Source organism: Meles meles, chromosome 6 (assembly GCF_922984935.1).
Source record: "Meles meles chromosome 6, mMelMel3.1 paternal haplotype, whole genome shotgun sequence".
Lineage (NCBI taxonomy): Eukaryota > Metazoa > Chordata > Mammalia > Carnivora > Mustelidae > Meles > Meles meles.
In genome coordinates, this window is record NC_060071.1 from 64615781 (window position 1) to 64639218 (window position 23438).

Here is a 23438-nt window from a genome sequence, read left to right on the forward strand (position 1 = left end):
GGGTCCTGGGATTGAGCCCCGCATCGGGCTCTCTGCTCAGCAGGAAGCCTGATTCCTCTTCTCTCTCTGTCTGCCTCTCTGTTTACTTGTGACTTCTGTCAAATAAATAAATAAAATCTTAAAAAAAAAAAAAATGGGTGAAAAGGGAGTATATACTGTAGCATGTTTGGGGACCGAGGAGATGAGGTCTCTAATCCAAAACTTAACATGCTTTTCAGGCAGAGGCATTAGGCTACTCACATCTAGCTGTGACAGGATCTGAGTTGTCAGGTCCCCAGAGAGGTGGCCACTGTCAACCTTGGCAAGGCTCCAGCAGGAATGTCACTGGGGGCTTTGCTGAGTAATGAGAACTGGAGAGGACCCATCCTAGTGGGCTTGTTGTGACCACAAGCCACAGTGGTGATGACAAGAGAGCATGCATGGTTAGTTGGGAAACTGATAGTGGTCTGTTCTGTGGGAGGCCTGGGTCAAGTTTACCAGCAGCAGGGAAAACAACATACCCAGCGTGTACGATAGTGGTACTGGAGATCAACGAAATGACCCTGTGACTTCGTGAGCAGCTGCTACTCAGGAGCCAGCTCACTCCAGCCAAGGGTGTGCAGGGTGAGCCAAGGCCCCGGGGGCCACACGGCCAGCATACTTGGGAACAGCATGAGCCCTGCTTGAAGGTGACGCAAGAGCATATCAGTGTTTCGCTCAATCAGAGACACACCAACTGCCAGCCTAGGCTGGGAACTTGCTCTTTTACCAACTGATTGGAAAGCTGTTTTCAAAGTGTGGATGTCTTTGGAATCATTGCAACATATTTCACTATTTTCGTTCATGATTCTTACAAGCACTGCTAACTACGAGAACACTGAATTCCGTTCATGGTATTCCGTTCATAGCAGTATTCTGCTGCTATAACTTGACCCACAGACAGTGCACTGGAACTGCCAATACACACATTTGTGTGCACACGACACCGTTTTAAGAAATTGGGACCATTGGGACACCTGAGTGGCTCAGTGGGTTAAACCTCTGCCTTCGGCTCAGGTTAGTATCTCAGGGTCCTGGGATCGAGCCCCACATCGGGCTCTCTGCTTAGCAGGGAGCCTGCTTCCCCCTCTCTCTGCCTGCTTCTCTGCCTACTTGTTAACTCTCTGTCAAATAAATAAATAAAATATTCTTAAAAAGAGAAATTTAAAAAAAAAGAAATTGGACCATAAAGGTTTTCCTATTAGTTGGGGATATGTCACATCACACACTGCCAGGATCATCTCTCACGTGCGGTTTTTGGATAAAGAACCTGTCAGTGTTCCGATTACCACTATGAAGCTACCTGATGGACCAGACCAAGCTGTCCACACCTGAGTCTTAGAGTCTAGGTCCTGAGTCATAAAGAGCTCACAACCTGTGGGCCTTGGCCTTGGCATGCCAGTGACTGGTCAGACCTCCTCTCTGATGGCTGCAGGCAAATTCCTAAGCCTGATTAAAAATGCCCCTGAGGAAATGCCCACACAGCACTCCTTGTCCCAATGACGACCTGTCCTCTCTGAGCACAGCAATAATGTTGGGGCTCTGTTCCCCTTTACCCTGCCACATTCCTCCAAGAACCCTACTGTGCCCCTAAAAGAGGCAGCTACAAAGACCACAGACACCCTGATTTACATAAAATTATCTCACTCCATTTTATTTAAGATTTTTTTTTTCTCCAGTTAGTAAAAGAAAGATGTGTCTCTCTTTATACATATGTACAAGTTCAGTTATAAAAATAGACAGCACATTCAAAGAGAAAAAAAGGCTTGGCATTTTTCTGATTCCCTCTAAATAGCATCTGTACACAAGAGTCTGGGTTTCGGCAGGAGAATCTTAATGATTTAAATTAAATGATTCCCCTACCACCCCTACTCCAAAAAAAAGTTTTAAAAATCAATCTGTCTAAACTCAATTCCGCGATTTTCAGGTGTGCAAATTAGAGGCTGGCCTGCTCGGAAGCACCCGCTCCACCAGGGACATCAGGCTGGGGGCAGGCAGAAACTCCTCCCATGCAAACACCACCCCTTTGCCCCTCTTGGGGGGAAGCAAGCTCAGGTGGGTGGAGTTGGGGCCAGGAGGGTCGGTGCTGAGCTTTGCCCTTTCTCCATCCTCTCCGCCTCACTCCTGCTGTCCCTTCCTTTCTCAGTGCAATACAGACAGTGCATACAGCCAAGCAGGGGGCTGAAGGGCAGGGGTGGGAGACTGTGCATTCAGGAAGGGCAAGAGGAGTCTGCAAGAGGGGCAGTGAGGATGTCCTGCTGATTAAGGTGGCTCCTGGTCTCTTTACTGGCTTCTGGGAGTCCTGGGGTAGAAGCTGCTGCTACGGTTGCTGGTAGGACCTGAAGGTTCTCTGGCGTGAACCATGCAGGACAGGGGAGGAAATGCTGGGAAAACAGGTGCCTCCGGGCATGCCTCCTTTAGCCTGTGTTAGTGGTTAGAACCACTAACCTTCTCACACACTCACTGTTCTCTTCGGTGCTGACACTCTGGCAAATGGGATCTGGAGACCTGGGGAGTTGCCCAAAGACCAAGGATGCCAGATACATGATTTCCTCCTTCCCTAGCCCTATAGGAAATCACAGCCCTAAGAGATGTCTCCACCGTGGAAGGTTCTTCATAGCACTTGCAGAGCCTCTGCAAGGGAGATGGCCAGAGCCCAAGTGGAATAGGGAGGGAGACTGTGTGCCTGAGCATCTAAAAGGGGTTTATGTCAGGCCCTTCCCTAGTGCGAGGTTTAAAATGTGGCTGTCAAGTTCACTTGAGATGCTGTAAGGCCGATCTCTGTCCTTGGGCCTTCTTCCTAACAGGCCCCCCAGAGCACTCCTCTTGAGACACTGGTGAGAAAAGTGCTCACACCAACCACCTGCCTGTCTTTCCCTTGCTGCAACTGGTCATCTCTGCCCTCTGACCTGGGATGTAAGACGCTGCACCGGGCAAGCCATCCAAAGACCACGTGTGGGCCATGACTCTGGCCCCTGGTTTGGTTGAAGGAAGCTAGAGGGTCCAGGTGGTTACCGTCCTCCGGAGGGGTTGGTGCCTTTGCCCTGTTTCCGGACCAGGGAGTCTGGGGCTAGGCTGCTGGTCAAGTGGAGGCTCTTGGGAGTCCCAGGAACATTATTTCCTTTGCTCAAAGGGGAACTCAAGGGAGAAGAGGCGCTTGAAGGTCCAAAGTCAGCAAGGCCAGCAGGCCGAACAAGAGACGTCTGCAGAGGACTGCTGGCAGAGATTCCTGTGGGGATGAAGAAAGAGACAAGTAGAGTATAGGCACCAGGCCTGTCCGAGCTGCCCCAGGGCTCGACCTTGGTTACTGGAGTTTGCTGGAGGTGAGCTTGTGGGCAGCCCTTCCCACCCTTACCAATGTCTTCCTAGCACATTTGCTTGCTCTCCTGTCAACTGTGTTTTTCAGGGAAAAACGACACCTCCTCAGCCTTCTCCATGTCACCTCATCCACAAGGAGTAAGATGTCACCTTGATGCTCACGGGCAGAGTGCACGTTACACAATGTGGGGAAGCCAAGGAAGCAGGGTGGCGTGGAACTTCTCAGGCACTAATGTATTTTCTTACATATTCCTTCTTACTTCTTGGGACACCACTTGTGATTAGCTGCTCCTATTCACTCCTTCACTTCACAAGATGTCCCCCATTCCCCAAGCTCTGCCACTTCAGGGACCCAGTTCAAATTGCTCATCCTCAGTGATGGCTCCCAGGCTGACAACTCTTTCCTCCTTGTAGGAGCCAAATCCCCTTACACCTCCTAACATACTGTCAGATCTGCTTCAGTTGTTTCCTGCGGATTGGTCTGACTACCCTGAAAAGGAGTACTGAGTGCCTGGTGGGCACACAACTGTCTCTTCCCGTCCACTGTGGAGCTGCTGGGGAATCTCTGCGTCGGTCCTCTCCCTGGTTTTCCCATTCCCAGTCACCAAGCATTGTCGATTTTCGTTGTGACATTCTGCCTCCTTCACCCCTCCCGCTCCTTCCCAGACCAGACCTCTAGGAGAAAGCCCGATGGGTGTTGTGTTCTGCCTGTCTGGGTGAGACCCTGCCATGGCAGCCTTGACTGCTGATACGACTGCTGTTTTCCAAGGATGTGATGAGCTGACAAAAGGTTAAGAAATGCTGGACTAAGCTAGTATATATCATACTCATGGAACGAACAAACCCATGAAAGCCAAGATTCCTGCCGCAGGAGATGGGGAGGGGGACTCACACTTACTAAGCGCCTTCCATCCAGTCATGGGCAACACCTGCTACAACACTCTCAGCTAAACACCAAACCCAGGCTGTGAATGTGGACAGGGCAGTAAATGGCGCTCCCCTTCGCACCCCTCGCAGCTGTCCTACAGGCTGCGCTTATCAACATCCACACGCCGAGCTCACCACAGCCACCTCCCTTCTCTGGCTTTCCAGAGCTCCTCACCCCACACCTGAGAAGCTCTTGTCCATCAGGTCCCGCCATGTGTTTCCACTCTTGATTCCTACTGCCCCTCTTGAGCACGGCCTGACCAACCTGCTTGGTGGCCCCGGATATGCCCCTTCCTTTGTCATCCTTCTCCTCCTTTCTGAATTACAGCCTGGCAACTCTGTCTTCAGGACCACAGTTTCCCCCTTCTTCCGAGCTACAGCTACAATTAAGGCCTCCCCCTTTCTGTCACTCAGTACACCCATACTGTCGTGCACTGCTGTTAAACACAGTCCGCAGATGGCTCCCTCTTCTCACTTCCACTACTCACTCCAGAGCGGGGCCATGTGTTACACTCTCACACACACAGCGCGGGTGCGGCGAATGCAGATGACACTAGCCAGATTACTGAACTATAATTACTGAAACATGCATCTTGGAAAAAACATCAGTTCTCAAAGCAGGAAAAACTGTGATTATCTAATGCAGTATAGTCCAGCAATTCAGCTCGCTTTGTAGTTACTTCCATTTCGAAGGTGAAACTGTACTAAGTCACAAGGGCAAGGGCAGAGTTAGGAGTGCTCAGCACAGAAGCAAAACCCAATGTGGCCTCCGGGAAGGAGCCTCCTGGCCCTGGGGTTGCCCTATCTACTCTCTGGGCAGAACACTCCACAGACCTTCTAGACGGTCCCTCTCCAGAATGGAGCCTACAGCTCACCCCTGCCCCGGGGGCCTCCGCACCTTTAGACACATTGTACCCGTATGCAGCATAGGCTGCTGCTGAGGCCGCTGCAGCCCCTGCTTTGGCTCCTGCCATTGCAGCAGCACTGCCCGCGGTGGACTTCCTGCTCCGGCCTTTCCCTGCTCCTTTGGCTGTGCTTCCTGAACCTTTGGGGCGGCCTCGGCTTCGAGCTGAGTGACCACGTCCTGCGGCTGGCATTTCCTGAATGGAAATTCCTGTGGGAACAAATGGGCCAAGAGGGAAAAAGAGTCACTCTCTTCACATGTTAACAGAATCTTCCACAGACAGGTAGGGCTGGCTCTCGGGGGTTTTCAGGATTCCCATGGAGGGATCCGTCCCTATTTAATGGCTGGGCCAAGGAGTCACAGAGTTAGTAAGAATTCTGAACGACGAACACAGACGGATTCCTTAAGGTGCTTTTCATTCGAAAAGAGTGGTTGCGTTACTACTGAATTTCTTCCTTAAACTAGATCATTACTAAAGGAACCCCAGGCGTGTAATGCCTGTGGGTCACCTGTGCGCTTCAATGTGCTCCTGCCTTGTTGAGTCAGCTTTTACTCCCAAGTTTTAAAGCTAGAGCTCCTCAAGAAATAGCACCACTGGGTCCCACAGACCAAAGTGAAGAAAGGCCCAGAGAAGCAAACTTTAATTAAAAACTAGCAAAAATAAAGGTGGAATATGAAAGACAGGGCTGACTAGAAAACAAAGAAGTTTGAAATCTTTATAAAGTTCTTTCTCCCTTTCACTTGGCAGGGCTAGTGAAAGAATAAGCCTATCAATTCTCCTTTTTCCTCCACTTCACTCTTCACAGATAGTAGAAAATGCCGTGATCGTAGGAGTTGGGACTTCATCCAGCACAAAACCAACACTTCTCCTGAGGCACTGGACCAGGCCCAAGCTGTACGAGACAGCAGTACCACTCACCGTTCACAGTGTCTGAAACGGAGCCCGTTATGGAGGCAGGAGAGTTGGTGGCCCGAGACTGGGGGGCTGAGGAGGCTGGGTCATCCACGATAACTAGCATATCACTGCTGCTCTCGTCAGGGGGGATGGAGCCAGTGTGCAGCTCACTGCTGATGGAGATCTGGAGGAGGAAGGGTTGAGATCACCACCATTCTTGGTGCCCACAGCCCACGGCCCTCAGACCCATGTGAGGACATGCTTCTCAGCCCTTGTCACTATTTCCCTCTCCTGCCTGGCTTCATTCCTGAGGGTGAAATTCCACATTTCCTTTCTTCCTTATGAATTCCATATGCAGCCCCCTTCCCCAAGGCAGGAGAACTCCAGGAGAAGCGAAGGCTACCAGGTCAGGACATAGTCCCCACTGCTGGGATGAAGGCATCTAAAACGAGCCTCACCTCACTGAAAGGGCTGGGCATGGCCGAGTCCACGCTAATGAAGGAGTCGTCCCCGTCAGCAGAGAGGTTGGAGTTATCAGCCGAGGGAACAAATGGGATCACTAGGTTCACACCCTCCTTTCTCCTTTTCCCATCCAATTCATCTTCCTTTTTCTTCTGGGAACACACAAATCAAGAAATTTGGAAAAAGCATGAAGATAGGCACCAAAAGAAAAGGGGTTGGAAAAGAAAGTGATAACAGAAATCTGACTCTCTGTAAACTTGCAGGTCCCCCCCCCCCCCCCACCAATTAGCATACTTTTAAGGAAGGAAAAAACTCCTAAGGAAGGAGGAAAGGAAAAGCTTAAGAAGAATTTATGAATATTCTACCCCAGTAATACAGAGCTGCAAGGCAGGCCAGTCACACTGCATCAGGGCTGCACAAAGCCTGACCCTTGAGTGGCATGTCCGAGCCACAGCACTCACAGGGATGGAACTGATTCTAGCCTCCAAGAGGGAGGCCCAGTGCCTTTAGTGTATTTTCTGCACATCTGTTTTCACTCTGCCTTCTTTTTAAGTATGCGTAAAGAGGACAAAGGTTCTTATCATACCCAAGAAATAATGGGTTGCTTTTGTCATTACTTTCTCCGTTTACATGTAAATGCTTATGGGTTGAGCTACATTAAGCAGGTCTAGAACTATCTAGGGCTCTGTTACAGATTAGGGACCTGAAATCACAGAATGTGCTTAGAAAATTCTGGGAATCACATCCACTCACTGCATCTAACGGCATTTGTACCACCCCTACATCAGGGTTAATGTCTTTGTGTGGTTTATACTACCACTGGATGTTTATCTGAAATTTCTTGACTCAGAGCAGGGATGGCTTCTGATGCAAACTCAGTAAACCCTAAAACACTCTGAATTAGAAAACCACCTTCTGTGGTTCAAGGACTTCATTGATGTAGTCTGGATTAACTCCCCTCCCGCCAACCTCCATTCCAAACTGCATTTATAATTTTGTGACTGAGGGTCATTTGTTTGTTAATGTACTGTGCCTTTAACTTTAGACAGCTTTTTATTTTGATGTCCTGTTGGCTCAATAATGCTCATGATAGCAACTGTATTGCAAAGTAAAATTTACTGAACTTGGGCTAAAAAAACAAACGGACAAATAAAAAACAAACCCCATCTTTTCTTCTTTGATGTTGTTTCTGAATATTAAAGCTATTTTAATTCTAAATAGTAGTAAGTAATGGGTTAGAGATTTGAGGGTGGAGTCACAGTTCCTGGATTTTTCAACTTTGATATAGTGAATACCAGGGCATCCTTCGGGTTAGAGACAGTTCTGCTTAGCAGAAGGTATAGATGAGGGTGTGGATTTTATAGAAGGAAGAGTTGGTATATCTACTGGAAGATGGTCAAGTCATACAGACAAGCTCCTAGGCTGCTGACCATCAGTCAAGGTCATATGGCCAAAGGGACAAGGGAGATGAGGTCCAACACAAGCTTGGATAAGGGGAAGAACTCAACCTCCACTTATTACAGAATCAGTGTTAACACATGTCCAGACAATAGGCTTCAGACAAACCGAAGTCCATGGAAATGAAGCCTGGACAACTGGTTGGCCTGAGGACCCAGAGCTATCCACATGCCTGAAGCCCACGGTAGCTATCTTATCCAAGACCAGGGCTGATAAAAGTGGGAAGGGCAGCACGACTCAAAGGTAAGTCAAATCCACTAGAAAATATTAGGAAGTACTTTCTGGAAGGTAGTAAAGTGGTTCTGAACTAACAATACTTTGGTGTTAAGTCTGGGAACCTGGTTGGAACCAATGGGCTGACTCCTGAAATAAGGATAAATCTTGGGGCACCTGGGTGGCTCAGTGGGTTAAGCCTCTGCCTTCAGCTCAGGTCATGATCTCAGGGTCCTGGGACTGAGCCCCGCATCGGGCTCTCTGCTCAGCAGGGAGCCTACTTCCTCCTGTCTCTCTGCCTGCCTCTCTGCCTACTTGTGATCTCTCACTCTCTGTCAAATAAATAAATAAAATCTTAAAAAAAAAAAAAAAAGGATAAATCTTGAAAGCCTCACTTGGATTCACTTGTCAATAAAGACCAGGAATAAGATCACGGAAATAAAACTCTGGCAGAAACAGCAAGACAAGGAGAAATGTAAGGGGAACTACATTCCACTTTGCAGTTGGCCTGGTGGGGTTAAGTGGGAAATGTCAGAAGGGAGACAAAAACCAGCTCTAATCTTTGGTATAAATTAGAGAAAAAAAGATGAACAGACTGGCCAGTGATTTCTTTTGCCGATAGTAGATGACACTGAATGGAACACTAGCAGAATTAAGGTAGGACTGGGTATAATGACCTCTTAGGCCCTAAGATTCTGTGGAATCTGATAATGTAAGAAAGATCTATCTCATCCACATTTAGCCTGATACTTTGCAACAACCTCAACAAATAGTTTCCAGAATTCCATGCGACTAAACAAGGTAGGTCTGTCTGGGGACTACTGGTCTAACAAGGCCACATTTCTCCTGGTCAAATGTCTATCAGCACAGAACTACTACTCACCACATACAGAGCTGAAGATGGATACCAACCAGTAACCAAGATGATAAGCCATGGACCCAAAGCCTTTTTTAAAGCACTGCCCTGTCCCCTACCGGTCCCTGATGGCCACCCAAACCTTGAGATACCTTCTCTGCATACTTTTCCCGCTTGCGCTTGCGTTCTTTGACTCGGTTGGTTTCCTCCTGCTGCCGTTTCTCTTCTTGCCGCAGTCTCACTAACAAGAAAATTAAAAAGATCTGAAGATCTGATAGTGCCTGTGGTAATCAGAATCCTCATTCTCTGAAATTAAGGTGGCCACATCCTCTGTTATTTATGTTCTAGGATAGATTAACTGGTTTTTTTAACATGGAGAGGGAACAGAGTTCTTGGATTTTTAACAGTTTTGGGGTTCAAACCATCATTCAGTTAAACTGTCATGGTCCATTTCTTGACTTTCTTCTTTTCTTTTCAACCTTTTAATACGGTTGCAGAGTCCTGGAAGGGTTTTAGAAGGTGGTGGCAAATGTGAGCACTGTAAGACATACTTCCTTGGTGTGTGCTGACATTCCCAGAGGCTCACAAGGTAATTCTGAAACCAACTGTTCTCAAAGTCAGCAATACAAGGAAGAAGTGCTACAGCAGTGTTTCTCCCAACTTCTCCATAAGAACATTTCTTTAGACAGAACAGAGTAAATTCATTACTGCTGAGGAGTCTAGGGATACAGCCTCCCTGATGCAAATTTATTCAAAGTCTTAGTACTTTTAAAACAAACTGAGTTTTGCCTTCTACTCCATAACACATTCTTGTTTGGGTTTTAATATAACTTATTAACATGAAAAACATTTCTCTCCAAATATAGTCTTTGGCTTTGCTTACCCTTAGCACACAGCCAAGGAGCCCTATCATTTTTGGATGGGAGGGGACAGAGAAAAATCTTCTGTAGGGAAGAGAGAGCTTTAGTGAGAGGTATAGAGTACATACATTTCTTCTCCAGCTCTTCATCATCCAGAAGAAGACTAACTACCTCTTTGGGTTTCAAAGTATCTGGTTTGAAGTTCCCACCAGAAATCACCATCCGCTGAATCTATACCAAAGCAGATCAAAACATCACCAGCAGGCACCCATTCCCTTATGGCTAATATCCAGAAAGAAGGCGACATCTTTCTCAATCAGCTTCTCTGGCACTTGGATTCTCATTTATCTCACTGGCTCATCCAGATTATTTATCCAACAGAAAGAACAATGAAAACTACTTTTGCTTGGGACTGCTAATTGATAGCTAGAAGATCCAGTAATATTGAAATCAAGATGAAGGGGCACCTGGGTGGCTCAGTGGGTTAAAGCCTCTGCCTTTGGCTCAGGTCATGATCCTGGGGTCCTGGGATCGAGCCCCGCATCCAGCTCTCTGCTCAGCAGGGAGCCTGCTTCCCTTCCTCTCTCTCTCCCTACTGTGATTTCTGTCAAGTAAATAAATAAAATCTTAAAAAAAAAAAAAAAGAAATCAAGGAAACTAGCAAATCTGGCATACAACTTAGAGACTGTCAAATTGAGAGTACTAGGATGAGAGCTCAAATGTCATTCTTTCTTCCCCTGAATGGGAAAGTATGTGAAACAGGAGAGCCATGACTGGTGTCACCCTCCCACGAATGACAGCCCTATCTAGCCTGTAGACACCATTCAGATAGAAAAGGAGTGAGGGCAGGGCTTGCCAGGGCAGTATAGGACTTGATTTTATTTTCTATTCAGAAGAACTTTTCATCCCCTCTTGACCCATGGAAGGCAAGAGTCTTAGCCCAGTACACATGGCTGACTTTCCAGCTTTTCCACCACTGCACTTCCTCTGCCTGCTGCTTACCTCACTCTTCTCCTTGGCTCGCTGTAGAATGCGCTCTTCAATGGTGCCTTTACAGATGAGCCGGTACACAGTAACCTGCTTTGTCTGCCCCAAGCGGTGGGCCCTGTCCATGGCCTGTTGGTCCACAGTGGGGTTCCAGTCACTATCATAAAAAATCACCTGCACAGGCAGGACAAGAATACAGCAAAGACTGAGGCACTCTTATGGCAAGACCAGGAATTCCGAGGGCAAGCCAGCCACTTGTCGTTTGCAGTTGTTTGACGCCATATTTTTTCCTAGGGTATTAAGATGAACGCACATCTACTCATAAAAACCAAGCCAGTCTTTCACTTGCCTTGGGCAAAAGAGACATACTCCAGCTCACCTACCTCCCCACCCCGGATTTTCATTTAAAAAGAGGGAATAGAGGCGCCTGGCTGGCTCAGTGGGTTAAAGCCTCTGCCTTTGGCTCAGGTCATGATCTCAGGGTCCTGGGATCGAGCCCCACATTGGGCTCTCTGCTCGGCGGGGAGCCTGCTTCCCCCTCTCTGCCTGCCTCTCTGCCTACTTGTGATCTCTGTCTGTCAAATAAATAAATAAAATCTTAAAAAAAAATAAAAAGAGGGAACAGCAATAATATTAATAGTTACCTAATACTTAGTGCTCACTATGTGCCAGTCACTGTTCTAGTTGCTTTATGTGTATTAATTCACTTAAATCCCATAATCACTATGATTTAGGTACTATTAAGACCTCCATTTTATAGATGAGGAAACTGAGACACACGGAAATTACAGAATTTATCTAAGATCACAGAGCCTAAGTACCTGGTAGGCCTATGAGGTGGGGGAATATGAAAGCCTTCTATCTCTCTTTCTCTCTTTTTAAAGTTTTCATGTATTTATTTAAGCAATTTCCAACCTCAATGTGGACCTTGAACTCACGACCCCAAGTTCAAGAGGTGCATGTTCTTCCAACTGAGCCAGCCCGGCATCTCTGAAAGCCTTCTCTTTAACACTTAGTCTACAATGGTAAGGGATAGGCATAGCTTTCCTGGCATTCTCCAGCTCCTATTTCCTATCCCTTGAATTCAGCAAAGAAACATTTAAGGGTTTCCTGGAAGCTACTTCTGGTTTGCTGAACAACGAACATAAAGAACAGCAGAATGTACTCTCCTCTCCTCTCCCCCACAAGTGATCCTACAGCCAAAAGACTCCTGGGTCCTCAGCCCTGAGGCTACTATTCAATACAGGAGAGTTCCTGAAAGCAAGCCAGTTCCAAATGGTCCTCATCCATATTCAAGCAAGTCACCAAATCCAGCCACTGCTTCTTCAGAATGAACCTCTCATTTTTACAGTCCCACTGTCCCTGTCCTGGACTGGGACCTTATCACCTACACCTGGCTCACTGCCACTGTCAGACCAGCAGGTTTTCAAGAGTTCAGTCTCTCTCTTTTTTAGTTTACTTTGGGTACCACTCTAGCCCACTCTATTTCCCTGCCAATTACATGGTAACACACCAAGCCCAAACTCCCCTCAACAATCAGGTCCTGCTATACTGACCCAACTTCATTTCTATTCTTTTCTAAAATACACACGTCCCTTCCTTTCTGTTAGAGAGGTCTCTTCAGTGTTCCTCACTTAATGACTGTCTGCACCACTTTTTGCTTAAGCTTTTTTTCTACCTGCAGACCCTGAATTCTTCTCTATCGGTCCTTTAAGATCTGATTCAAGCTTCCCACATTCAAGAAGGCCTCCCTGATTTCTCCTGCCTGTAACAATGTCCCTTTTCCCTATTTCTCATGGATTCCTACTAGAAATAATAATGGTGAAAATCTGTTCAGCACTTACAATGTATCTGGTACTAGTGTGCATACATACATAGGTCACTAAATTTTCACACAAACCTTGTGTGTTTCCTTTATCTATCAGGAAGAGACTGGCCTGAGTCCTAACAGGCTCCTTCCACAACCTGCACTATTAACAATACCTTGCATTGCCTAGCCTGGCCCACGTTCTCACTTAATCACTATTTCTATCGCTGTCCAATTATTTCATGTGTATTATTTTAAAAATCTCCCTATCTAGTCATATTGTAGGACAGAGAGCATCCATCAGTGCAAAGGAGAATGCCACAAATACTAGTTGATTAATACTAGAATCTCTAAGGGGACTGATCAACACTAGACCAAGCCTAAAAATGTAAACTGAGTGATTCACTCCGAAGTAATTTATTTGTTCTCTCATTTAAAATTGGACACAATTCTGCTGTTCTCTGCAGAATTCAGACTTTGAGTGAAGATGGACAAAAGGCACTGGCATTTTCAACACTCTTGCCTACAATAGGAAAACCCCCACAGCCTCTTTTCTGATGCTGCATCTTTTGTCTTGCTTTTACATGAGGTATAATCCCACAATTTTTACCATCAGTCAGAATTCTTGGGGAGAAAATTACTAATTGCCTGCCAAAGAAAAGAAAAAGTTGTGAAAACTTACTGCTAATCCACAGTGTCCATAGACCTAGGATTTTGAAGCACACAATGCTTACATTTGTAAAGGAGCAGAGCAAACCTGATGACAGGATATTTTGTAGATTCAACAGGATATAAAAAATTATAGAAAATCTACTTTAAACTTTCAGAGAGAACAAGGACGAGAAGACAGATTTAATGTAACGGAGGCCTCTGATTGGATGGGGGAGAAACACTACTTGCTCAATGCATCTAAAATGATGATTACTGGAAAATGACAGTTGATGTCTCATCCAAAAAGCAGTACCCTTAGTTAGTGTTACCTGAGCCTGAGGCAATGGTGCAGCAGGAATTTGTAATGGGAAGTTCTACATTATGAATCATTTCATAGGTGCTTTCTTAACATTCACATTTTTTCCTTGAAGTCTCAGTGGCAACCAGATCTGATTCAACTTAGGTTTTTTGAGCTCATAAAAGGTAAAAAAAATTAAAGCTAAGGGGACAGGTGGGCAATTGAACTTCAAAACAACTCCCATATTTAGTGACTAATTATCATTTAAATGGGTTAAAAGAGATGGGGAATTTGGGAGGACTTGAATAAAATAAGATTTTGTTAAGAAAAATACTTATCAGGAAAAAGTATGCAGTATCCACAAGCTAGGTAAGTTAAAACAAGAACGGGAGAACTAAAAACCAAGCCAGATAGAAGGTTATCATCTAACCTGACAACGAAGTAAACACTAAATCAATCAGGACTTGAACTGGGGGCGGTGAAGAGGGGGGTTGGGGGAGACAATGCCCACCAGAGTGGGAAAGCGAGGATACCTAGATTCGGTATTCAGGTTTATGGAGCTCAGTGAGACATTCTAGAGAAAAACAAGTAACAAGTAAACGGTAAGAACAACTAACTTAGCCAGTAAAGATGAAAGCAAATCAATGAATGGCCACAAAGCATGGCCCAGCAATGACTAAGGGGTAATGTATTAATAGACAGCACCTTCGTGAAGCTGTATATGCCAAGCCAGATGGCATGAGGGGAGAGGGAGGTGAGAGCTGAGGAGGGGTGCAGGCACTGGCTTTACACGTCAATGAGAGGGAGTTGCAGGGAATGAGGGGGTGAAATAGAAAACAGGAACATTTCAAGAGGAACAACTGGGAAAAGCTGGACCAATGCTTGGAGGGTGAAACTCTCACCCAGGAGAATTGGTGGGAGCTCAGCCTTGGGAGGGCTGAAAGCTGTCTGTCCCATGTTGTCTCATGGGACATATAAGAATTCTCACATTGCCACGGAGAGAAAAGCTCCTTCTTTCTCTACATGTGAGCATTTAAAACAGGTCTGACACAAGAACAAAACAGTGCAGTTTGTAACAACCCCTCACTAAAGACAGATAAATGCAAAGAGATCCCTACTTTAGGAAAAATATACAAAGAACAAAACAATAAGGGGCCATTAATCACATGCTAAAATCATGTTTTTAACTAACAAGAGTGGGCCAGAGTCCCACTGTTTACAAAATACACGTTTATATATGCATTTTCAATCATAAGACATTAAGTTTTTCCTGACATTTTAGGCTGACTAACCTCTTCCTTGTCCATAAATGGTTCTGGGGAATCTTCCAAAGCTAAATAAATCTCAGGACAAAGGAAGAATGCCAGGCAAGCAGTTAAGCCTATTGTTTCTCTAATCTCTCTCTCGCTCTCTTTCTCACACACACACACACACACACACTTCACACAAAGCATAACCTAGAAATTCATTTCAATCTTGAGGAACATTTTACTGAGAAGTATTCCAGGAGGTTCTGATTTACAAGTAGGTCCCCAAAGCCTCCCCTCAAAATTAAATGTAAATTACTTTGGAACTAGGAACTCAGAACATTCAGAGCCCTTTCTCTCTAGTTCCTAGGATGAAAAGTACCTCTACTCCTCCAGGGATGGGTTCAGCCTACTTTGTTTCTCTGTGGCTGGCAGGAGCTCCTAACCTCCACAGGGCAAATTATGTGAACACTGGAAGCATAAAGCAGGATCTCCTTGCTCAAATCTGTTTTTTTCTTGACTATGCAAATAAATGACTAGAAGAACTATCCCGCCCCTTTTTGAAGATTTATTTGCAAAAGAGAAAGAACGTGCAAATGAGCTGGGGGGGGGGGCAGAGGGAGAGGGAGACAAGCAGACCCCACCCCCCACCAGGGAGCAGACCCTGAGATCATGACCTGAACCTAAATCAAGTTTAACTGACTGAGCCACCCAGGCACTCCAATAACTACTTAAGAAACCACAGACCAAACCTGAGACAGGCAGGCTGAGATGCATTTTAATTACATGAACTTATGCTTTCTACTGAATTCCAGACCCTGCTGCCTGGGTGACCTTGCCCTTCAATGTTTGCTAAGAATCTTGAACTGAATACACCCTAAACCAAACTCTCAATTTCTCCTCTCAAACCTGTTCCTCCCAGCATCTTCCCTTTAATTGGTAATTGATGTCTCCATCTTTCTGGTTGCCTAAGTCAAACACCTTGGAGTTTTCTCTGACACCTCCTACATATCCCACATCCAACATAGCGGCAAACTCTACAGCCTGTGCCTCCAAAACACATGGCAATTCCTATTATTTCTGCCCACCTCCACTGCTTCAACCCCTGTCCAAGTCACCATCACGTAGTGTCTAACTCCTAGCTGAACTTCCTGCTTCTACCTTTCTCCTTGTAGATCTTCCCACACTACTCCCCCAAAGCCAGAGGGATACATTTAAAACTCAAGCCAAATCAAGTTACCGCTCTGTTCAAATGCTTCCAGGGGCCTCCCATCTCAAAAGTCTTTCGGCCCATGAAGCCTTCCACGATCTGCTTCACAACACTTATCTGGCAGCCTCTCCTGCTCATCCGTTCTGTTTCACCTACAAAGGGCTGCTTGCTGTGGTCCCATCACGCCAAGCATGTTCTCGCCGCAGGGCTTTGCACTTATCTCTTCTGCCCGGAATGCTCTTCGTTCTGCCAGATACATGCTTGGCTTGCTTTCTTACTTTCTTTAGATCTGGGCTCAAGTGTCACCTTATCAGAGAAGCTACACCAGCGCACATAAAACAACCACCCCCAATCATGAATGGTGTCTTGAAGAATAAACAGAAGTTTACCAGGTGGAAAAGGTGCTGAGCAAAGAGTTTGTGCAGCAGTGTAATACAGTATGTATGTCCAGGCACAAAAAGTCAATCATTACTTTCGGAACATAAATTTTGGGAAGGGATCTGGCAGTTAGACTGAGAAGGATAAAAGCCACAAAATAAAGGGCACCGCGTGCCATGTAAAGGAGCTTATCCTTTGTCTTGAAAGATAATGAAGACTCTCTGAGAGTTTGAGGCAAAGGGAGTGGCATGGTTAACAAAGAAGGGTGTAAGTAAATCAAGAGAATCAATATGGGCTGGGGGCTGAGACCAGACTCCCCAAGATTCACTAGGAGAAAGTGGTGACTCCTGTACTCACACTGAGAGTATGACTAATTTAGGACTGTATGGAATGCTTAAAAAATAGAGTGGAGAACCAAGGAGTAAAGAGAAAGCCAAATTTCTGCTCTCTGATGTGACATCAAGTGAGCCACCACAACAGAGGACCCACAACACACCTACCACCAATGACAGCCTTTCCTTAAGATGACCGAAGCTAATGATGGGTATGTTAGATCTAGCATCTACCCAGTGACGCTTCCAGCAGTCCTTAGGCCCTGGAGCCTTATCCAAACCTGGTTAAGTGGCTGATGAGCTTTACGTGCCAAGAAAGGTACAGCTGAGTCCTGTATTAATATTCTACTTAGTGATGTTATAGAATCTGCTTCTCTTTCTTGAGGTCAGGTAGTCCTACGGTATAGTAGTTAATAAGGAGAGAGAGAGGACATAGCCTAGGGGTGCAGACTAGGGAACATGGGCTCCAGTTCTAGCTCTGTAGCTTGTGAGTCTACTCACGCCTCTTCTCCCCCTTCTACCTCATTTCTCCATGACTCTACAGGGTTTGCATCCTCCTCCCGTTTCTGGGAAATTTCATGCTCTATATTTCACAAAGAAGCACCACAGTAGCCACATAAAATGACATTTTTAGAGCGATTACATGTTACAAAAGAATTTCGTATGTATTTCTATGTCTCAAGGTTACTGAAATTGTTATTAAATATATCTGAACACTGGGAAAAATTCTGAGATTCAAAAGGAATGTTCTTTTCCACTTCAGTCAACTGAAGTATTCTTCCAAGGATGCTGGGTATGAAAGGATAAATAATTTTGATACAATGTCTTCATTTTTAAAATGACCAATTTCATTGGTAATCACCTTTTGAAGTTTGGAATAAAAAAACATGAGTTTTCCCCATGGTGGAATAATGCATAAAAGCAATAAAACAATAATTTCTGATTTGTTCAGTTAGAGCTCCTAAAAACAAATTGTTAACCCAGCCAGATTATTTAAATCTGTTTATTCACTGAGGTACTCCAAGTGTTTAGAACAATATTGGACACATAGTTGGCATTCACTAAATATTTTTTGAATGAATGTGAAAGAAACCTATTCACACAGAATGGGTAGCAAAGTCCAAAAGGAAAGCTAAAATGTCCTAGTTCCAGCCAAAATGCAACTATTATCTTTTAACATAATAAGGCAAAGAAATAAAAAGTGTGACCCAAAGCAAAGGGTAATACCAACTGAACAACATATTTAAAATCTGCATATCTGGTATGTTGTACTCTCATTACTCACTGTATCTGCAGCAGTGAGATTGATACCAAGTCCTCCAGCTCGTGTGCTTAGCAGGAACACAAAGATGTCATTCCTGTAAAAAAGGGAAGAAGATATGTTAAGAGGGAATACTACAAGAGAAAGAAAGCATGTGGCAATAGACAGGGAACTCTGAAAACAGAGTGGTGTCCAGAACTAGAAAAGGTTACCCAGGCCTGATCCACATTTCTTGACATACTGTACCAAGGTGCTCTGATGTTAAAATGAAATCATGGTTGTCTTCTTCTAATGTGCAGATATACTTCCGCTGCCTACTAATACTGATGGACTGATAGGCAATATAATTATAAATATGTAGCAAACGTTAACAGAAAAATATGTGATCATGGAAGTAGCTATATAATAATCGTAGTTCAAACAAGTCAAACCATTCGAACTTCACACACAGGGTACAAAGATCACACAGAGTGATCTTTCTCTCTGTCAAATAAATAAAATCTTAAAAAAAAAAGTACTTAAAAAAAAAAACCCAAGATTTTATTTATTTATTTATTTAACAGACAGAGATCACAAGTAGGCAGAGAGGCAGGCAGAGAGAGGAGGAAGCAGGCTCCCCGCCCAGCAGAGAGCCCAATGTGGAGCTCGATCCCAGGACCCTGGGATCATGACCTGAGCTGAAGGCAGAGGCTTATTAACCCACTGAGCCATCCAGGCGCCCCAAGAAACTACTTTTTAATGAATGGCAACACAGACCCCATGATTGGATACAGTTGCCTCAAGTTTCTCTGGACATCCTTCATCCTTTTAAAGAAACCCAGAGTTACAAGGAAACCAGGAGGTGCCACTGTCACTCACTCAGACAACAAATATTTACTGAATACCTTCTAGGAATAGGGCCCAGGCCAGATCACAGTGAGGAGCCTTGGACCACAAGATTTATCTACGTACACACACACAATTAGGGGCTCAGTTTGAACCCAATTCTTGTGTATTTTTTAAGATTCTCTTGCATTTTTACGTTCCTGCCACCCAAGGTTATTTTCCAGAATGTTTCAGAGAGAAAGGAACTGCAGTATACCAGTGAGCAAACTTCAGTCCTTTAAATCAAGCTGCTAATCCCTTTTCTCATGATTAAAATGAGGAATACAATGAGAAATTCATTTAGACCAGTGTTATTCAAATTGCAGGTCACACCTATTACTGGCCTTGAACTCAGTTCGGTAGATCTGGACAACACTAAAGAAATAAATTAAAGAAAGGAATAGAACAGATTAGAAAATACAAGGGAACCTGGCTGACTCAGTCGGAAGAGCATTATGACTCAAGTTTCAGATATGGCATAGAGGTACTAAGAAGTACTAACTTCCAGTGTAAAATGAATTTTATTTATCCCCTGATGCTGTTCTTCCTTGGTAAAGTCATTTGACTGCTGAAGGTCTGTTTCCTGGACTATAAAATGAGGATGCTCTGAATACAGCTGAAGTGACTAAGCGATGACACATCAACAGTAAACATGAGTATCAGGGAAGGAACTATTTTGAAATTAGCCTCCTGGTTAATCACAGAGCTGTGCTTGTCCTAGAGAAATCAGTCCATTATTTGCATTTAGTTACACACAAGGTTCCTAGAGGCAGGAATGATGACAAATTATGTCTGCACGCCTGTTATAAGGCCAGATTCCAAAAGCTCTATACTCTCACTGTATTTCTACTAGTTTTTTTTTTAAAGATTTAATTTATTTGAGAGAGAGAGCATGAGAAGGTGGGAGGGTCAGAGGGAGAAGCAGACTCCCTGCAGAGCAGGGAGCCCGAAGCGGATCTTGATCCTGGGATTCCAGAATCATGACCGAGGCAAAGGCAGCCGCTTAAATGAACCGGGCCACTCATATGCCACTAAAGTTCTGCTAGTTTATCCTTGAATTTTATCAAGTTTAATATTTCATAACTTTATTTATTTAGTTTATAAAATGTCCCCATTTATAGTTAATACATAGAGGCAAAGCCAAAAAGTTAAACGGCACATGCTAGTTTGCAAACACATTTTCCTACAGATATGAGATGATGTAAATGGAAGCTTGATACCTCATAGCCCAGAGGAGCATATCTAACCACAGTGAGGCTGCAAATAAAAACTGACTGAGCTTTCCATGGCTACACTAATCTCCACCAAAAAATTCTTCCCTCTTTGACCCTGAGAAGACTGCCCCTCCCCATACTTCTCTCTCCTGCTTTGGTGGATACAGAAGCAGCCGTCAGAGGCTTCTCTCCCATACCTGTGTGAGAGCTGAGGGAACCACCCAATGGCTGGAACTCTTGGGAATTCCTAAAGAAGTTCAGAGCCTGAGCAAGAGGTAGGGGCGGGGAAGGAGATGAGACAGGGAGGGAGGTAGAAAGCAGTTGGGAACTACAATAATAAGGAAGGGTAAAGGCAGGGATGCCTGGGTGGCTCAGTAGGTTAAGCGTCTGACTGTTGATCTCAGCTCAGGTCTTGATCTCAGAGTCTCGAGTTCAAGCCCCATGTTGGGCTCCACACTGGATGTGGAACCTACTTTAAAAAAAGAAGGGTAGAAACACCTGGGTGGCTCAGTCACTTAAGCATCTGCCTTTAGCTCAGGTCATGATCCCAGAGTAATGGGATTGAGTCCTAAATCAGGCTTGTTGCTCAGTGGGGAACCTGCTTCTCTCTTTCCCTCTGCCTGCTGCTCCCCCTGCTTGTGCCCTCTAGCTCTGTCAAGTAAATAAATAAAATCTTAAAAAAAAAAAGGGTAGAGGCAGAAAGATGGGTCATTTCCACAGTATGGACAGCCAGAGATAAATCCCCAGATATGGAAAAATAGGAATTGTGGAAACCTCACATTGTTAAATTACTATCCATCCTAGAACACATTGCTGGATCATTTATAAACAAAAACATCTAAATCAAACGGCTGAGAAGTTCTTTTCAACTTAATTAATCTAGTACTGATAACGTGAATTACTGTTTTGGGGGCTCTGCCTAAAAAGAAGAAAACAGGATCCCTGAAGGCAACGTGATGGTTTGGGTGCCCTCTAGGGGGCTGAAAATGAATTTCAACTCAGGGTTTCTGTTGAACAGGCCTCCAAGAGCAGGCTTCTGGGTGGTCTGTGAAGGAGCCTATGAAATCACTTAGAAAAGACATGCTTAGGTCTTCTCACTCTTATTCTTGTTTAATGACCTACTGAGGCCACTTTGCACCAAAATATCCAAATAGTCCTGGGCATGTAGCCTAACCGACTGCAGTGAAGACTTGCTCAATGATTGAAAGAGAGCCAGAACGAACGAAGAGGCTGGAACTCTACAACACTAAGAAAAATCAATGCTACACTCACTTTTTCTTATTTTTCCAAAGGGTCACCCTGAGGGATCAGATGATGTGTGTGTGTGTGATCCATTTGGTAAATGTCATTGCTAGGAAGAAGGGAAGTGAAGGCTGAGACACTCCAGAGCAAAGACCTTGTGAATGGCTTCTAGGATCATGCACTGATCACATGTTCTGAATGTTGCCCAGTCAGGACATCCTGGCCAAACAGTCTTTGGTCTCAGTCAGACTTTTTCCTGGAAGGATCCCTCATAAATAAATCTTGTATGAAGGGAATGTAAATGGCTTTTTATAGGAGTTCTTGTTTACTCTGGCTGACCTTTGAGCCATAGGGCTGTCCAGTTGAAACTACCTTTTTTTCTTTTTGATGTCTTTTCATTAATAATAATGAAAATATTTGGCAAGCCATGCTTTTTTGTTTTCAAAAACACCTGTCTTTTCTCTATATTGGGCTACATCAGTCACTCAAATTTAGAAGTTGAGAACTTTCCATTTGAAGGGGTCTTCCAGGGAAACATCTTATCAGCACAGGCACAGTTCAGACCCTATGTATAAGAAGAGATTACGTCGGGCGCCTGGGTGGCTCAGTGGGTTAAGCCGCTGCCTTCAGCTCAGGTCATGATCTCGGGGTCCTGGGATCGAGTCCCGCATCAGGCTCTCTGCTCAGCAGGGAGCCTGCTTCCCTCTCTCTCTCTCTCTCTGGCTGCCTCTCTATCTACTTGTGATCTCTCTCTGTCAAATAAATAAATAAAAAAAATCTTTCAAAAAAAAAAAGAGAAGAGATTACGTCCTACTCCTAATTCCAACTCTAGTCAACTATCTACCTCATCATGTAGGCAGGGAAGGAGACAGTGTGTTTTTCTCATTTTACCTAATATTAGACATACGTGTTAAAATGATGGCTACTCAAATATTGAATCTCAATAAGTATCACTTGCTCCCTCAATAACTCTCAGCTGTAGGGTCTGGAAGCTTAAGTAAGGCTTCCCAAGAACACTGTGTAAAAACAAGTAATTATGAAGCAGATTTAGTATAATTTAATGGTGAAAATACCCTTCTTTTAGAGCTAAGCTTTTCAAAACTATTGTGCGACACTGGGATTGCCCAAACAAATGTTCCACAAATTACATAGGTGGTTTCAGAAGTAATAAATTAGATACATCTACCAGTCATTTCCACTAAAAGATCACTATAAAATATACTGAGCCGGGGCGCCTGGGTGGCTCAGTGGTTTAAGCCTCTGCCTTTGGCTCAGGTCATGATCTCAGGGTCCTGGGATCGAGCCCCGCATCGGGCTCTCTGCTCAGTGGGGAGCCTGTTTCTCCCTCTCTCTCTGCCTGCCTCTCTGCCTACTTGTGACCTCTCTCTCTGTCAAATAAATAAATAAAATATTTAAAAAAAAATATATATATATACTGAGCCTGGGATCTTATGTCCACTGGGTCAGCTAGAAGAAGAACTGTACCTCTGTGATTCAGAAGATCGAATCATAACAAATCAACATACTACAGCTCTGGTCAGACTCTAAATTGGCAGAATATTCTACAGGGCAATGCGACAATTTGCAAAGTCTTAAATATTCAAATCCCTTCACTCAGTAATTTTCTTTGTCTGAATCTATTAAGAAAACTAAAATGCTGACAAAGTTTTGTAAACAAAGATAGTCACTCAACATTTTAACAACAGAAATATGGTATAAATATCCAGTGTAATGGAGTATTAGTCATTAAAAATGATTACAAAGACTTTTTAAATGATATGTGAAGATGTTTTATATATAATGTTAAGTGGAAGAAATCAGGACAAGCAATCATATCCACAATATGGTATCAACATGTAAATACAACCACATAGGGGCACCTAAGTGGTTCAGTCAGTTAAGCAGCTGCCTTTGGCTCAGGTCATGATCCTGGAGTCCTGGAATCGAGCCCCGCATCGGACTCTCTGCTCAGTGGAGAGCCTGCTTCTCCCTCTCCCTCTGCCTGCTGCTCTACCTACTTGTGCTCTCTCTCCATC

At 44.6% G+C, this 23438-nt stretch overlaps 1 protein-coding gene across 2 annotated transcripts in view; it reads right to left on the minus strand.

The window, feature by feature from the left end:
- Positions 1 to 1627: 1627 nt before the first annotated feature.
- Positions 1628 to 23438, minus strand: part of INO80 (INO80 complex ATPase subunit) — a 136778-nt gene continuing 114967 nt past the window's right edge. Inside the window, exons 29-36 of one of the 2 annotated variants that reach the window (XM_046008381.1) lie at positions 18107 to 18179; positions 10914 to 11072; positions 10040 to 10142; positions 9204 to 9292; positions 6521 to 6673; positions 6087 to 6246; positions 5162 to 5377; positions 1628 to 3247 (exon numbers count right to left, since the gene is read on the minus strand). In XM_046008381.1, the coding sequence (XP_045864337.1) occupies positions 3030 to 3247; positions 5162 to 5377; positions 6087 to 6246; positions 6521 to 6673; positions 9204 to 9292; positions 10040 to 10142; positions 10914 to 11072; positions 18107 to 18179 (1171 nt within the window). In that variant the 3' untranslated portion in view covers positions 1628 to 3029. Of the gene's footprint in view, positions 3248 to 5161; positions 5378 to 6086; positions 6247 to 6520; positions 6677 to 9203; positions 9293 to 10039; positions 10143 to 10913; positions 11073 to 18106; positions 18180 to 23438 lie in introns of both variants that reach the window. The other variant, XM_046008380.1, reaches the window with a different exon arrangement.